Source organism: Fistularia commersonii, chromosome 16 (assembly GCF_037954325.1).
Source record: "Fistularia commersonii isolate RoL2024-O1a breed Wild chromosome 16, RoL_Fcom_v1.0, whole genome shotgun sequence".
Lineage (NCBI taxonomy): Eukaryota > Metazoa > Chordata > Actinopteri > Syngnathiformes > Fistulariidae > Fistularia > Fistularia commersonii.
Genome location: NC_141299.1, coordinates 5,184,051 through 5,201,050, shown reverse-complemented (window position 1 = coordinate 5,201,050; position 17,000 = coordinate 5,184,051). Strand labels below are relative to the sequence as shown.

General features: G+C 39.3%; 2 protein-coding genes across 5 annotated transcripts in view; one reads left to right on the top strand and one right to left on the bottom strand.

The window, feature by feature from the left end:
- Positions 1-9,642, top strand: part of clocka (clock circadian regulator a) — a 28,811-nt gene extending 19,169 nt beyond the window's left edge. For 3 of the 4 annotated variants that reach the window (XM_086161489.1, XM_086161488.1, XM_086161492.1), the window contains 7 exons: positions 90-190; positions 333-440; positions 794-952; positions 1,115-1,312; positions 1,510-1,670; positions 5,109-5,331; positions 5,754-9,642. In XM_086161489.1, the coding sequence (XP_086017615.1) occupies positions 90-190; positions 333-440; positions 794-952; positions 1,115-1,312; positions 1,510-1,670; positions 5,109-5,331; positions 5,754-6,029 (1,226 nt within the window). In that variant the 3' untranslated portion in view covers positions 6,030-9,642. The remainder of the gene's footprint in view (positions 1-89; positions 191-332; positions 441-793; positions 953-1,114; positions 1,313-1,509; positions 1,671-5,108; positions 5,332-5,753) is intronic. The other variant, XM_086161491.1, reaches the window with a different exon arrangement.
- Positions 9,643-10,300: 658 nt separating this feature from the next.
- tmem165 (transmembrane protein 165) lies at positions 10,301-16,642 on the bottom strand. Its single transcript, XM_086161493.1, has 6 exons — positions 16,314-16,642; positions 15,712-15,937; positions 15,418-15,593; positions 13,423-13,605; positions 13,122-13,227; positions 10,301-12,522 (listed from the first exon to the last, which is right to left on the bottom strand). Exons 1-6 carry the CDS (start codon positions 16,461-16,463, stop codon positions 12,446-12,448), a joined length of 918 nt encoding a protein of 305 aa, XP_086017619.1. The 5' UTR covers positions 16,464-16,642; the 3' UTR covers positions 10,301-12,445.
- Positions 16,643-17,000: the final 358 nt, after the last annotated feature.

The following is a 17,000-nucleotide window of genomic DNA, read 5'->3' as shown; positions in this document are numbered from 1 at the left end:
GCTCCCGCAACTACTGATTGCCAAGATTTTTACATTCCAGCAAGACTGGCACAATTGATATTTTGTTGTATTGTTTGATTTTGCCTCAGCATCACAGATGAAGCTTCAAGGAGACAGGAGTACACAAGGTCGCCAGTCTGTCACTGCTGTGGAAATGACCTCACAACGAAGATCATCTATCAGCAGTCAGGTCTGTCAAGAGCAAAGTCAAGTCACATTTATTTTTTCAGTCGTTGACTGTTAGAGCACAAAAAATTGTATGCGTCTTAACTGATGACAGTCATCCATTTTTGATTATTTCTGATAATTTTTCTTATATATTGTCTCATTAGCAGTCAATGAGCTCCCAAACCACAGGTCAAAACATGGCTTCATCCATGGGTTCACATCATCAACAGCAACAGCCGCAGCAGCAGCAACCAGTTCAGACCAGTGGCCCGGTAATACTTTTTGCTCATGTCTCATGTCATTGTCTATATACATACATTAAACTTGTAATAGTGTTTCTACACTATCCATAGTTCTGAATAAATTCCTATAGTTGAACTAAGAAAATGGGTTTCTAAAGAAAATTATTGTAAACATGTCTGAATTGTATGTTAAAATGCTAAAATAATGACCTTCCTCAAGGTCTGCACTTCCAAGTCTTAGATATGGACTTCAACTTTAAATTAACTTAAAATCTTAAAATAGTCTATGTCCCACCTTAGATAATTATCCCTTTGGTTTGACACATTTTTTATGTTTGTCCAGTCACTATTTGCCATGTTTTTTCATCATTATCACACAACAGGCAACGGTCCCGCTCTCCAGCCAGTTAGAAGCTATGCAGCATTTGAAAGAGCAGTTGGAGCAGCGAACTAGGATGATCGAGGCAAACATCCAGCGGCAACAGGATGAGTTGCGGCAGATTCAGGAGGAGTTGCAGAGAGTGCAGGGACAGAATCTGCAGGTGAGACTGCAGAGCTGCTCTGTGGCTCAAGCTCTCATGGTGTACATATAGGACAGTATATGTATATGACATGCCTCCAGTTTCAGATTTAACTTGATTATTCTTGTATAGATCTCTTGTTCTGCCTTCAGTGTGAGCCTGAGTCCTTACTATATGTTACAGATGTTTATGCAGAAGGGAGCGACGGGACTAAATTTCACCTCTGGTCAAACGGCTCAGGCGAATGCTGTGCAGCAAGGGGGGATACTGGGTATGCAGGGCCAGGTCACTGCAGGGCCTCGGCAAAACAGTATTCAACAACAACAACAACAACAACAACAACATACTGTCCAGCCCCAGCAGAACACTGCTCTCCCACAGGTCTGAAGAACTAAACTAAAAGCTCATTATACTCTGCTTATCATAAAGCAAATCCAAAACAATGCACCACAGCCACATTTTGTTCATGTCTTACTGTTGTTGGCCATCATTCCACCTACTGTTGTAAATGTTGTAAATATGGACTGGGATTCTGGGTCTGTGTATTTCAGTCTCCATGGTCATCTCTTACTCTACAGCCTCAACAAAATCAGCTGCCAGCATCTCTCTACAACACAATGATGATCCCTGAACAAAACCAGGCTAATGTGGTCCAGATTGCCACTAGCTTGGCCCAGAACACGGGAGCCAACACTCCCGCTGTGGCAACATTTCCGCAGGACCGTGCAGCCCCAATTAGGTTTGTATGACTCTTCGTACATTGACTGGCATTAATTATGATTTGATTTGATTATTGGGCTTACATTTTAATGTAAGCAATCCGGAAATAATTGAATTCTTTCATTGTGTTGAATGACTCAATTGTATTGACTAATTAGCTGTTCAATACACTGTATATGTATAACTTTTTCCTTACTGAACTCAATTAACATTGTGCAGTCAAAGAGGAGGTTTAGGATATCTACATTTTTCAAATCTCCCCTGAACTTTTAGAGCCAAAACAGGTCTGAAAATTAGGAAAGAAGGTCCTTGTTTTATGTTATCATACTTTTGAAGTAATTTGCCCAATTTTTTTGATGATTGGAGTTTTTCCTTTTTTTTTTTTCTTTTTTTTTCTTTTTTTACAACCAAAACTCATGCAAACCAAAAAGGTAATTGCAATGGACCAGAACACAACACAAAGACTTATGTAAAACTGTTTTTCAAAAACATTTAATTGAATATTGGCTTTAATAAGTATAAGCCTGTTTGTGTAGTTCTAATAATTTAACCAAGCTATTTTTCACTCCATGACTTATACAAATATACTATGAAAAGAAATACCTTTGTTTTTTAATTCCACAATTGGTTTATGCCATCATTCATTGGCATTGGCATTGAACTATGGTTCAATGCCATTATTCAACTGTAGAACCAGAGCTATGAAAATACAATTTAACGTTTTGTTTACAGGTAAGGATTAAATTCATCCTGTCATGAACCTATTTTTTTAAGGATGGTGCTGAAAAAAGTAGCATTAACTATATTAAGCAGCAGTCTTTTGGACAGAACATCCCCTCACACTTAGCACATTTAGCCTGACAGATAACCATGGCTATATCTAGTAATTCTTCTGAAGTCTGGGATGCCAAAAATATATTTGTCTCACAGTATTCACATTTTTGTTTTACAACCACCTTGTGTGTGGCATGTGAAAGCGAATCACACCCTGAGCTGCATTCCCTCCATTCCTGTCACATGTGGAAAAAGAACTGGTAATGGGAAAATAAGAACAGGAACTTTTATGTCCATCCTGGAAGAAAATGCAGACAAATGCAGGAAGACTCTGTTTACCTGACTGGTGCCATAAGAGCTGTGCTCTTATTTAAAAATAGATTAATGGCAATAAGGTTCTAAAAGGAAATAAGTATTTTCTGTAATGTGAAAGAATGTGTCAGACTAAGAAACACAGGATCATGGGTGCTTCTCTGCTTGATCATGAGGGTCATTAGTCGTGCTACCTGCTTCTGATCCAGCTATCCAAAAGACATTCCTGTCTACTTCTTCTGCATTCTTCTTTCAAAACACTTCAATGATAGAGGTCATCAAAGAGAAACAGGCATGACAAGTAGCCTTCTCGCTTTGCATGACTCATTGGCAGCCCACTACCGAACTACTGTTTTAAGGATCCTCAAATGGAAGGTTGGCTCTACATTGTCTGAGAATATTCTTTTCCACTGAATTAATTTGTCATTTCCCCATGTCTGCCCAGAATGAAGTAAATAGTTCTTTCCCTGTGGTGGCTAGGGAAAGACAAACATTTGATTTTTCATCCTCAGTTTACTTTACATTGATTATGCCCTCCGTGCATAGACCTAACTTGTGAGCGCTTTAACTTTAAACAGTTTGACTGACACTATTGCCATTGATACTACGGTATTCTATTACCAAGGGCCTCCTTCACAAATCTGCTTTGCAGTCTTAACTGATGGTGTCAGAGCACTGATGCTCTGACTCCAAAGTTCTTACTTTTCAATGCACAGTGATAACAATTATGTATTACAGCTTCATCGGGAATAATCTTTTCTCATGCAAGTGTCCATCCCAAAATTTTGCAGTCTTCTTGGTTGGTTTTAAAGGAATAGAATGTGGGTTAAAAAAAAATTCTGCCGATAGACTTATCTAGATACAACAGAAACTGCAAAGATTCAGGCCAATGCCCCTCCTCATGGGATGTCCTGTTGGATTCTCTCCCCTGCCTCCTTTATAACCACCACAGCAGGTTTACCTGAATATGTGTTTGAAGACAGCTGTCCTTAGCCCAGCTATGGATATTTGTAAGATACTTGTGCTCTTTGTTACCCAGCTAGTGTATAAAGTTTTTCTCAGGGAATGCACATGTCAGTTTGTTTCTTAAGCCTTCAGCCTTCATCCTGAAGATTATTGGTTCTTGATCCCCACTGGCACTGGCTGCTTTTTAGCTCTCACATTTCTCCTCAGAGGAACAAAGGGGCTTACACTCTCCATGTCAAGCTCATGCACTGCATATTTTTTAGAAAAAGACACGGAACCTTTGACCTCTCAAAAGGTAACCAACTATTCATGTCATGGGCAAAAACTCATGTTGGAAAAACAAGTCACAGCAACTTTCTTACAGGATAGTGGAAGCGATGGCGCTGGCCTTACCATTCAGCAATCTTGAGGTCTTCCTTTAAGAGGAGTAATTCGGCTTGTGACCCACTATATGTAGAACCACTGTTGAACCCTACTGTATACTAAAGATTACATACATTTCCTGATGTGGGCTGCTCTGACAGTATTTCTCCACTGGAGCCATTGGAGAGATGTTGTCTTCTTTAGGGAAAAGTTGCAGTTCAAGTGTCAGTATTTCTCCCATGCTGAGACATGACACACATCATTAAGTAGAACTTAGTGTTGCAGACAGAATGCTCGGCCATAGCATCATGATTCAGTGCTTCACCAGCTTACCCTTCTTGCTATGAAAGTGAGGCAGAGGTGAGTTTTTTGTAATGACAATTGAATCTGTGCTATTGCATGTTACAGGATGGTTGTGCCATCTCCCACGGCTAGTAACACAAGTTTCTAGACTAAGAAACACAAGATCATGGGTGCCTCCCCTGTAGTGAGACTATTTCAAAAACAGGGGTGAAACCTTTATCCGTTATGTTTCATCATGAAGTTTCTTATTGTTCGTTAAAAAATGTTTCAGACAACCGGCTAATTTTCTTGCTCAACTACACTTCAACAAGCTCTGGTGAGGTTGAGAATCAAATAAATAACTTCTTATGGTTTTCAAGATGACCACTCTACTCCCTGAGCAATGCCACCCTAAACATAAAATATTTATACCATTTCATTTCTATTCCCTATTTGCTGTCTTTACTGTGCATGCCTTTATGTACATTTGATGAGATTTACAAGATTTTTAACAACCCAAGCCTACCACGGCTACCAGTAAAGCTGAAGGAAAATTTCCCAAATTTGTGGAGGGCAAAATGTATCCTTTGTACTCCGATCACCTGTTGCTACTGTTAATATTTGCTTTTCCTAAATTTATTCCACATGATTAATAAACAACAAGAGTCTCTCTTACCAAAACCAATTGAAATATCCTGACCTAATTGCCATATTCTACAAATTAAATGACCTGACTTTTTCCCATTGTCTTCTTTGACAGATTTCCCGCTGCTCCCCAGCTGCTTACCAAGCTAGTGACTGGGCAGATGGCATGTGGAGCAGTGATGGTCCCCACAACCATGTTTATGGGACAAGTAGTTACAGCCTTTGCTCCCCAGCAGGGTCAGACTCAGACTATCAGCATTTCCCAGCAACAGCAACAGCAACAACAACAACAGCAGCAACAGCAACAGCAGGAGCAGCAGGTAGAGTGGCAGCGAAAGGTAGAGAAATGCTCAATCTAACATTTCTTGGTCAATTCAGGAGTATGGATGTGGCATTACTGTATTGCCATATATCATGTCAAAGTTTACACAGTTGTAACTTCAACAATGGCAAAATCATTGCTTTTCAATGCAAACCTTTTTGGAAAAGCTAAATAGCTATCAGGGAACTCTCACTTTTCAAGAAATCATCATGTCAAAGGGTGATTTAACAATGTGACTTTTTGATTGCTTCTCAGTATTTTATTTATCTTGCTTTAAAGCAGTTAACGTGTTATTTTTCCCCTCAGGGAGTCAGACAAATAGGGACGCAGTTTCAATACCAGACTTATATAGTTTACAATGACATTTGGACCAAGGGCTGTCATTGGGTTGAAAATGAATTGACATTGACATTTTGATTTTGTCAATTGACACTTAAGGCTCCAAGGCTACTTCACGGAAACCAGTCCACCCAGCTGATCCTGCAGGCCGCCTTCCCTTTGCAGCAGCAGGGCACCTTCACTACTACAAACCAACAACAGTTACAACAACAACAACAACAGTTACAACAGCAACAACAGTTACAACAGTTACATCAGCAACACAAGCAGATACAACAGCAAAAGCAGCAACTGCAGCAACAGCAGCAGCAGCAGCTAGTCACCCACAGGGGGCCAGATAATTTGCCTGATCACTCTAGTATACAGCCACAGTGACTGGTTGAAGCCCATTGGAAATGAACAGTGAATTGTGACAGGGACATAGTGTACGTTGGAGGATGAGCTGGGCTGAAAGTGCAGTTCTGAAAACAAGTGAATGGAGAAGGGCACCGAGGATGTCCTCCTTACTGAGGTTTAAACTCCTGAGCACCTACATGGACGTTAAATGGACAGACTGGTAGAGAAACACAGATGCATGTGGCAGTTATAGGGCTATAATGGGATAAAGCCTTTTCTCAAAGAGAACACGGGGCCACATTCCCTGCAATGGACACCCTCTTAAAACCCTAGTGTGTGTGTGTGTGTGTGTGTGTGTGTGTGTGTGTGTGTGTGTTTGTGCCCCCCCTCCCCCCTCCCTGAGGATTATTTTATGCACAGCTCTCCAGTTAATGGCCAACTGCTTGTTTGTTTTGGATGTTTTCTCCTATTACTGTTTTACATGTGAAAATAATTATGGGTTCGAAAATATTTTTAAGAATGTGATGTAGATTGAACTGTTATTGTACATAACACAACGTGTAATATATTGTGTAAATATAAAATGAAGAGATAACTAAAATTTTATATGATGCATGACATTCATAGTCTGTTAATTGCAGCTTTGAATATGCTTTTTTCTATTATTCAAAGAAAAAAGATCTTAAGCTCTGTGGCTAATATTTTCAGACGTCCTTTCTCCTAGGGGATGTGTTTCTGTGTCTGCATAGCAGACAATGCCAATGCTGCTTGTTGTGTCACAGTTTGTTTAATCCTTGATTCGTGTTTTTTTTTTGTAAAACTCCAGAACTGCTTCAAATCTGTACACATTATAGTGACCACAAATTAGACAAGAGGAACTCCTGCAAGGCTCACTCATCTAAAACTGAAAATGAGATGGGCAGTCACACGCTAAACGCAGAGGCCTTTGTGAAAACCATCTAATTTGCAAGGTCTTTGTCGGTGCTTTTCTATCATCTGAAATAACTAACGCCAAGATTGTAACAGGCTGACACCCCAGCCTGCCCTTCATCTCCGTGATGAAGTGAGGCTGAGCAAATTAACTCCTATCTTGTCAAACCCATCAATCAGCCGGTACAACAGCAGTGGTTCACCGTCAAATGACTCAAGTATGGTGTTCGCCATCGAAAATGTCCCATCAGATATGCTCAGCACAAGTCCTCTTTCACTTTATGGAGGTTATTACACCGTTCTAGGTGTTAAGTGTGTTCAGTTTTGTTCCCACAAATTGTTCATATCACTTGTGATATTTGTGTACTGAGAACCTGCCTCATCGGGAGAAACTCCAGCATCCATCTGCTTGCTGTAAAAAGATGACTAGCATGCCATTTGCTAACCTCTTGTAACTCATGAGTGGTGGTATGTGTGTGTAGGTCTGACAAACACCATCAGCTGGTTGGCTGCACACCTGACCTAAAGATTCAAAACACAAGGGGCATATTGGAACTGATGAAAACAGGTCCCCGATCGTAACAACAAATAAAATGATACATCGATTAATCCCAACCTTTTTCGGGTAGCAATTGATATTGTGCTGTCTGTTGTGTGGTTATGAATTGTGTTTATGATTTGCTTTCGCCATATTTCATTTGTCATTGTGATTTGACCCTCAGGATCATGATTATTAACACAAGCCAGCTTTCAGTTGGAGGAATTTCATGTCATGTGGCCACTTAGCTGTCCTCACTGTCCTTCACTCATTCTGAATCACTTTAAACTGGGTTCATTCATTGTGAATGAAAAGATAATACATCACTGGTTAAATCATGTCTAAACTCACAATTTTCCGCTATGGTTTATTACACCCTTTCATTCCAATTTAGATGGCTCGAATTTCTAGGAAGAAGCTGTCAATCAAACGTCACTGCAGCTATTCTGAGATATTTCGCCCAAAATACTCACCTTAATACTGCAATGACATCTATCCATTCATTTCTACTCGGCTCTCAAAGACCTTTCCTCATGGGGAATGAATAGAGAATGAAAGGAGCAGCTGCTGAAACTGGTTTTCAATGAAAATGAAAGAATGACATTTAAAATGTCAAATTCATTGTTTTGCGACAAACAGTTTAATTTCTACACTGTGCATTAAACGTTTTAACCTCGAATACTGGGGCACACAACAGTACATCCAGCTTGAAATAGAGTTATTGTATTACAATTTAAAACTTTTCTCAGGCAGAATGATAAATTTCTAGCAGTTTCATTTGGATGCATGTCTGATACTTAAAGAAATTCTTTTTGGTATATCTTTCTCTTCTAATCTACCAAGTGTTTCACTCTCATTGTAATTATTGTTAAATTTTAGGCAGTTTTCTTGCAATGATGATCTCAGATTTTATTATTTGCTAACTTTCAGATTACAAATGAATGCCTATTGAAAGAAAAATCCATTGACATAATTCTGAAGTGTTAAAAAGCTGAAAAGAGGATTTTCTTTTCACACAGCACTATTATTTGTTTATGATTAAGTAAATGGTTTCGCTATTCGTCAGTTCTGCCTTTTTTGTTGCCTTTTCATATCTGAGTAGCTGTATAATCAGTGCCCTTGTTACATCAAACCGCATTTATTCATTCATTCTCTTATTCAATTCTTCATATTGTGGACCTTTTTCAGCAGTCTTGTTTACCATAGGTTGCCTTCTACATTCTTAGAGGCAGATTAAGTTCAGACCCTTGACACTGCCCTCCTGTTTCTCCTATTATTTAAACTGGGCTGAAATGCATATCATTATTTAGACATGACCCGCTACAGCTCTCACACACTATTGCTCACTAACATGTAGCATGAACCTGTGCATGCAAATGTCCTGAAGCGTGATGTAAGCGGTGGAATATAACTGATTATTTAAAAGCATTGCATGATGTCACTGGGAGATATGATAGGACGTAGCATAAAGAAGTATTTTTCCACATCCAGAAAAAACAGAAAACAGAAAACATTGTGCCACACTGATTTAAATGGTTCAAAACAAATTGAATTACACTGAGTTTTAAGTCAACGCTTTAATAACATGGGATCTAAACTAACTGTGACATACATGTGAAAATTGTTGACCTTTTTGCCCCCCAAGAAAAAGTGGCTCACATGACTTCATTTTTATGCACTTCCCATTAAATCCAAGGGTTATTTTCTCTTTTCATGAGCTTTGAGTCACTAAAGCTCCATGTCATTAAATGGTTCAAACTGAGAGTGTGAGAAGCGACAGTGTTGTTCAGGAAGCCCACAATGTCAAATGGCAGCATTTACGTTGTTTTATTCATTCATTTATAAAATCCCAATAAAGAAGAAACACAAGGGAAAAAGACATTATGTGAAATGTTTAGTGTAGTTCTAAATGTTTATCTGTGTTCTCTCTGGCTTTAAGATTATAATTCTGTGGTGTTTTTGTTTGGCTCAAGAAGTGTTACACTGCGGGTCATCAGTCAAAGTGACAAGAAATTGATGAGGCACCTTGTCAGTGAGGCTTTACCCGTCATTTTGTGTCACACATCCCGACTGCAGATGTGCCTGGAAAAGGCTGTTGGAGCCGAGATAGTATTTCTGAATAATTTTACAAATGTTTGGTATTTCTTCTCATTGCTTAAGTCAATAAAGAAATCCTTAATGCAATCATTTTTAAGCTTTTGATGAAATGTTTCTAATGAACTTTGTGTTAAAAACTAATTTTCAAATGCTTTCACACTTGAGTTGTTCCAAAGTGTTCTTAGAGGCTTGTCTGTATTTTTTTCTACATTACTGGTGCTCATTTTGTCCCCTAAGTACTTCCTATTGTTTTATTTTTTACAACAATCTCTAATATATTCGGTTACGACCACGAGACAAGCGGAAAAGCCACTCATATTTGAGAGCAGATGTTTCAGTTTGAACTTTTTTTTTCTAAATAAATGCCTTTATCAACTCAGTTGCTATGATTTGGAAAATGTGAGTCATCAATTAGATTCAAACTGATAATCATCCTTAATGAATGGTAAAGGCATTCTTCGGTCAGTCTGTTTTTATACTACTAATTACAAGGAAATTTGAAAAACTATTTGCTAATTATGTATTTTTGACTTTTGTCGACCACAAAAAGGCACATATTAGACATTATTTGAACAGGAAATCTTATATGTAAAGCATTTATGAACATTCAATGTCCAGGCACCAGTTTATTCAAATTTAGAAAAAAAAGTGGTATTGATAACTTCCTTGACAATTAATACACTGTGTAAAATTGGTTTACAAATCAACACTCGCAAAATTGTTAAGACAAAAATATAAGCACCAAACATGAGTCTTTTGTTTATTACAATCAACAAGACAGAGTGGTATTTTAGAAAAGTGGTATAAAGTTTGATTCATGTTGGTTTAAATAAAAAAGAAAACATCTGGCTTGTGAAGACGTCCACTTACACATCTTCTGCTCTGTGACACCTCATTTTACAACAAATACACTACTGCCATCTGCTGTTCAAATGTTGGGACGCTCTTTCACCAAGACTTTTTGAAATATACTTTATTAAAGAAATTATTGAAATGGTGCAGTTGTACAACACAAGTTGCGCTGAAAGTAATTTATTACCATAATGAAAATGCCACTGACAGTCTCTGCTTGGAATTTCTTGAGCCAAATTATTGATTAATGACAATATAACATCTTCAAATAAGACATTGTTGCCCATGAATTTGAAAATAAAACTACAAATATTGTCTTTGGTGTTTCATTGAATACTGTCCCCATCTGTGAACATTAAATTTGTCAAAATTCAGTTAATGACATGATCTGGTTTGAAATCAGACAGCATATGAAGCCTTTTTGTAGCATTTTGGATTTATAGACATTTCAATAAAAGATACAAAGTAAGATATTTTACAGCCTGTCAAATATTGACAATGCAGATTTAACTTGTACGTTTATAAAAAAATATTTCCATTCCTTACCCAGAGAGCCCTCTACCAAGTTTTGTCCACAGTAAAACAAACAGGAAAATGAAGCTAAATAAATAGACCTTTTACAAGTTTAAATAAGAAGGGGAGATGATGGATAAGACTGCAGGCAAAATGAGTGACAGTAGGTCTGTGGGGCCTTTTATGATTTCTCCAAGAAATGTTTTGCCTTTTTAACTGACTTCTTGCTAATTTTGGGTTACTTTTTTTTCTAAATTCTAACATTTCATGCAATTTTTGATCACATGTTTTTGTTCAATTGGATAAACTATTTGTCCCTCATCTCAGCCTGCCACTGAACTCAATTCAACTGACTTTATTACACATTGAGCACAAGTGTACAAATTATACAGTATGGTCATTATGACTTATTGCAACTCTGGTTTTGATTGGTATTCAAAAAATAGGTTAAACTTTCCTCAAACAAATTGATTTTCTAGGGGATTTCACTTTTTCTTTTATTTACTTTGACTAGAAGCATGTCAAATTAGTTATTTTCGAAACAAATATAAAACACTGCCAAAAGCTGATTGTGCAGCAGTCATGCTGGATCTACACTGTGACCAATGATGCCTGGTCGCAGAGGGATCATGGGAGGCTGGGGTTTCTTGCTTTTGAAACATAAAAATTCAAGAAAAATGTTTTGATCTAGGTCTTGGACCAAAATAAAAAAAAAGTCAACTGATCAACTGAGTGTAATCATGTGCTGCTGTGTTGTTATTACACTTGTCGCTCCTCCCGGAGGCAAAGTCTCATCTTCAATTTTTGCTTGGTGGGAGAAAACAGTGCTGATCTGAAACCGATAGAGGGACGACTGAATGGCAGGTGGCAAATCACGCTAAGCTCCACGACCTGTCAACTGATAACCCCTGGGTTTGTCAAGTCCAGACAGGGGTCCATTATTCAACAACACTGACTGTGGGTTTTACTGACTGTGAAAAGGACCCTGCCTCTTAGAGGTGAGTTGGAGGGCAGATATCAGGAACAATCCAGTCCTCTTTTGCTCCTGTCCATCGCGCCCAAGCTTCTGTCCCACTGCATTTCTCTCAGAGGATTTCTTCCACCCTCTTCAAGAAGTTCAAACAGTTGTCTGGAATTTTTTTTCCTCAATGAGCTTAATGCACTTCTACCCATCACACTTGGTTGTGCAAGTGCTGGAACAGCTTTTAATAGACGGACTTAAAACCATTTCGATAGCCTCCTCTCCTATGAGGCTCTGACCTGGAGTTAGTCCAAGAGACACTTGGAAAACGCTGATGAATGCCAATGACTCGAACGTCTTGTTTTAGGTAAGTTCATCTTCTAAAAGACGACTTTGTCAGCTGCAGGGGAACAGAGGCTTTTGTTGGAAAGGAGGACGGGATTTTGTTTTCGGTTTAAAGTATCAAATATCAAACATAAGGGGTCAAAAAACTACAGTCTATTCTCTACAGCATCTAAGCCGCATCTTACATTTTATGTACAGAGTGAAAGTCTTTTATCGAAGTTAAAATCCAGCTTCTGGCCTGATGAAGAGGGCAGAGAGTGCAAACGCCAGAAAAACAATCCCTCCGATGATTGTAACTGTGGAAGCGGAGAGACAGAAGTTATGAGATGTTCTTTTAAATACTAAAATAACCAATGACTGTGAGGTTGCCATTACAGTTCTGCTCTTTGGTGATGACTGTAGTATAATTCTTAAATGCATGTTTGACCAGAACATGTTGCGTAACAACAGGTCATAAGTAACACAAAGGTGAAAGGCAGATCGCCTTCATCCTTAGTCATTTTATTAATGTGACCGTTTTGAATTGAATGCTGTCATTCACATACTGAGAAGCAGATGGATACATCCGCCTGACAAAGGACAAGGCTTTTCTTTTTCCCCCCTTTGGGCTTTCTCCATAATCCAGAGCTCCTCGTGTGTCAAATAAACACTACGAGCTGATGTTTTTCAACAGTTTTCAGGCCGGCTCACAATTACACCGAATTTCCCATTGTTATAGAAATTCCTAATGGAGAAGAATCAGAAGAACAAAACCTGAATCTCGAGTAATAATTCACACTTAGTGAGACAGAGTCAAATCTCACAGACATTGAGTCGGAATCATCAGATACCGGTCAGCAAAGGGGCCAAAGGCATTTAGAGATATCAGATATAATGGAGAAAGAAAACATCTCACCTGTTCTGACAGATATTTTCTGAGCAATCATTCTTCCTCCTATCACAGCCAGTCCTGTGCACAGGCAGTGTCCTAGTGTACCTCCTACCGCAACTCCAAATGGATCCTGGGCATTGAAAAAAAAGGGGCTTTCTAAGCCTGTGGAGGTATATTTTCCGAAAATTAAACATTTTATCTTGTATTATTAGTGGTATTAACGGAGCAGTAGCAGATATGCATTTTGTTGGGTGTCTCAAAGAGAAAAAGCAGCTGAACGCCTAAACTCAATCATACGCCCTGCAGTGCAAGTGGATCAACGAACCTCCCTGGCTGCCAGAATAATAGTGGTGAGCTGGGAGCGGTCCCCCCACTCTGCAAGGAAGGTGAGTGTGAGGGCCTGGATGAAGATGGGTGAGATGAAGCTGTGCCACTTCCTCTGAGGCAAAGCGGTCCCTGATCCAGCCTCCACATCTGGAGACCCGTTAACCAGTTTGGAGCGCTGAAGCTGGACACAAACGAACACATTTAATGGGATTTACAATGGTATTGGAATAACATGATTTTCTTTTTTTATTGAATGTGTAAGATTAGATATGGCTTCAGTGGCAAACCGGAATCCTTAGGTGATTAAAACATGTGGAAACCTGAACTTTGTGGTTTCCATTTGTGCAAGTGATCCAAACAGATTATGCAACCAGACTCTGAAATGCCTCAATCAAAACATGTAAGATTGGAGGCTGTCAACCAGGAGCCCAACGGAGTGCAGTTCCTTCTGACAGGAAAAGAAAGTGGTGGAGCAGCAATGCCACCAATCATCACCCACTCACGAAGCACATCGTCCAACTTAAGATGATGAAAAAGATGCGAACTGCTATGATTATTTTGAAAAGGGCAGTGTAGATGTGATTCGTTTTTTTTTATGTTGTAGTTCGCAGTCAAAAATTGGTTACAATTCGCACCTGATTTATACACTCTAATTCCAAAGCCCTTCTATTCTGTGGTCTCTTCAATGACCATTTATAAGCCCAGAATTAGACAGATATGCAAAAAAGGAATACAAAAACATTAAACTTAAACCACACAACGAAAAAAGTGACAGATACTGCCAGAATCTTCAAAAAGTGATCATTTCTACTCATACGCCCCCAATGAAATAAAACTATACTGACTTGCTTTCATTTTTTAACAAGGACAGACAATTGTACAGCTCCTATAGTTCCAAATGCTCAACCAATCCAAAGAAATCTGTACAGATTTGGCCTTAAAACTGATTTGTAGGCTTCCACACATTTTGCAGTTAAAGTGCATGACAGTTGTCAAGAGGTTTTATTTGTATCATTAAAATGTTCTCTTTGGAATCAAATGAGTTCTTCCCACGTCAGGGCAGTTAAGGAGGAATATGAATGTGCTGAGTAGAAATTTGTGTTTAATTGGCTCAGAGTGAATGTGAGGCAGGAATACAATGATCTTTGTTCCTTAAGGATTGATTGACTCAATGCTGTTTGAGATCCTGAAGCTAACATGACAAAAAAAACTTGTCTGCTGACTGTGCGTAAAATCTAGCAGCTCAGTTTAATGTCATCTGTGAAGCTCCTCCACTTATGGGTGTAGCTTGTTGATTTAACATTTTAAAGTATCTAAAAAATAGTGTCCAGCTGGGTCCCGGGAGTCAGGCTAGGGATCAATTTTGGCCTGATAATCCAACAATTCTGTTTTGTATATTGAAGAACAGGAATTTTAAGTGTGATTACTGAAATTACTTCTGGTTAATCATTAGTTTTCTTCAGCCATGCAGGGGATTGATGGGTTTCGCATTCACTAAAGTAGACATCCCTTTGAAGAATGTACAGTCCCCAAGCAAGAGGAAACTATTTGGTGGGCTGTTACTCGTGCAGTCCTTCCTCTTTCTTCACAACAGTAAAACTCATTTATCTCACACACATATATGCATGTAGATGCACATGCAAACACACAAGATAATCTGCCACTTGTCTCCCTAAACAAAGCACCTAAGTGGACAGAATTCAGATATCTTTGCACTGGCACCAAAATCCAGAATGGGTGAAGGGTGGGTTAAAACATTTTCAAGAAAAATGTTTTTTACTAAGAACATGAATGTATGGTTATTCAATAAGCACTCTTTTTTACTGTGTATTCTTTACTGAACTACAGTACATTTTAATCTTTATTGGATTTTTATTACTCTGTAAATTGCTTCAACTAACCTTGTTTAATGAAATACAACCTAAGTTGCCTTACAAAGATAAAGGTCTTCATAAGTGTTGAGCAATAATGTCTGTCTGTCATGTGACTGTACCTCTTCATCCTTCTTCTTGATCTCTGCCTGCACCTCCTCCAGCTCCTCCTGGCCCTCATCTGGACTCATTTTAAGCCCCTCTCGTAGCATGCGTACACCAAAGATGGCAAAGAGAGCAGTGGAGACATAGTATGTGTAGATCCTGGGGATGATGGTTGTGGCATAGCCAAACAGCACTGTGCAGTACAGAAAAAACAAACAAACATTAGACAGCTATTTACAAGATGGGTGTAGAAGAGTACCGGTGCGTCCTTTCAAGAAACATCCCATTCTGATGGAGACAAATCTACTTACCAGAGAGGCAGGTCATGAGTCCCAGGGCCAGCATGGCGCCTGCCAACACGGTGAGACGGTTGTATCGCATGGCCATGATGGCTGCAATGAAAAAGGTCTTGTCTCCCAACTCGGACACGATGATGACAGAAATAGAGGCCAGAAAGGCGTGAATAAAACCCAGGTTTGCCTTGTTTGAGCCATCTTCAGACACTACTGGTCCCACTGGGTGGGGGCTGGGGGGTTTCTGCGATTAACAACACCGCAGTGTCAGTAGGGTAAGATACACAAAAATGTAAGGCACGATATTTGACCTGTGAATTCAGACCTGTCTGGCTGAGTCTAACCTCCCGCGTAGTTATACTTAAGTGAATATATATGATGTGACAGCAGATGCTGACTGGGCAAAAGGACCAAACACTGGCAAGCATACCCCTGCAATATTAAAAAATACGTATGCGAGCGTTATCAGGTTAGAACCCAAACTTAATCCGGGTGGACACCCGACACCACTCATTCGAACTGTTAGCTTGTAGCGGCTAACGTTGCAAGGCGCGGATGAAGCGACTCAACCGTCGTTAAAGAGGAAGAAAAAAGGACCTTGTCGAGGTTTCAGCGCGTACCTCTTTTGGCGGCTGCTCTTTAACGGGATTCTGGTCCTCTTGAATACCCGCAACTCCGACGGACAACAACGACACGGCGGTGAGGGCGAAGAGAAGCCTCATCGTATTTCTGTCAGCCCGTCCATCGCCTCCGACCGCCGTGGTAGGCATTATTGCTTCCAAAAGCAACTACCTCGGGGTAAGTCTCGTCGTTAATTGAACTCCCACGACTCACTTGATATCATCGGCAATGAAAGGAACTAAGTTCATATTAGCAACCTGTTCAATTTGTGGAACTCCTCGTTTATACACGTAACGAAAAGACCGACCAAAGCAACTGAAGGGGGAAGTGTAACCTTCCTGGCTGCCTCTCTAGCAACAAAATCACTTGCTGATTGGTCAACCAAAATGACGTAGCCACACGGAATGACGTATTACTAGACACCCCAGTGATTGGACAGTATTACTGTCAGTAAAAATGTCATTTAAATGTTTATTTGGAGGAGAGGAGGTTTGCCTCCTGGGTTCATTAACAGGTAAATAGGAAGTTAGTAACTTTATCTGAAATGATGATATATCCTCACAAATATTGTCATCCTAGATTGGAAAAGTAACTAAAAATAATTGTTTCCTTGTTGCTTTTCCTTATGCAAAACCTACAGGAAATTAAAAAAAAAAACGCCATAACAGCATAATGAAACATGAATT

Bases quoted from the DNA above. Each gene is read 5' to 3' on its own strand.
- tmem165 (XM_086161493.1), bottom strand. From the start codon at position 16,463: ATGCCTACCACGGCGGTCGGAGGCGATGGACGGGCTGACAGAAATACG. The intron at 13,606-15,417 runs GTACAGTCACAT...GTTTGTGTCCAG, and splicing joins TCAAGAAGAAGGATGAAGAG to CTTCAGCGCTCCAAACTGGT. The intron at 12,523-13,121 runs GTGAGATGTTTT...CCGCTTCCACAG, and splicing joins GAAAATATCTGTCAGAACAG to TTACAATCATCGGAGGGATT.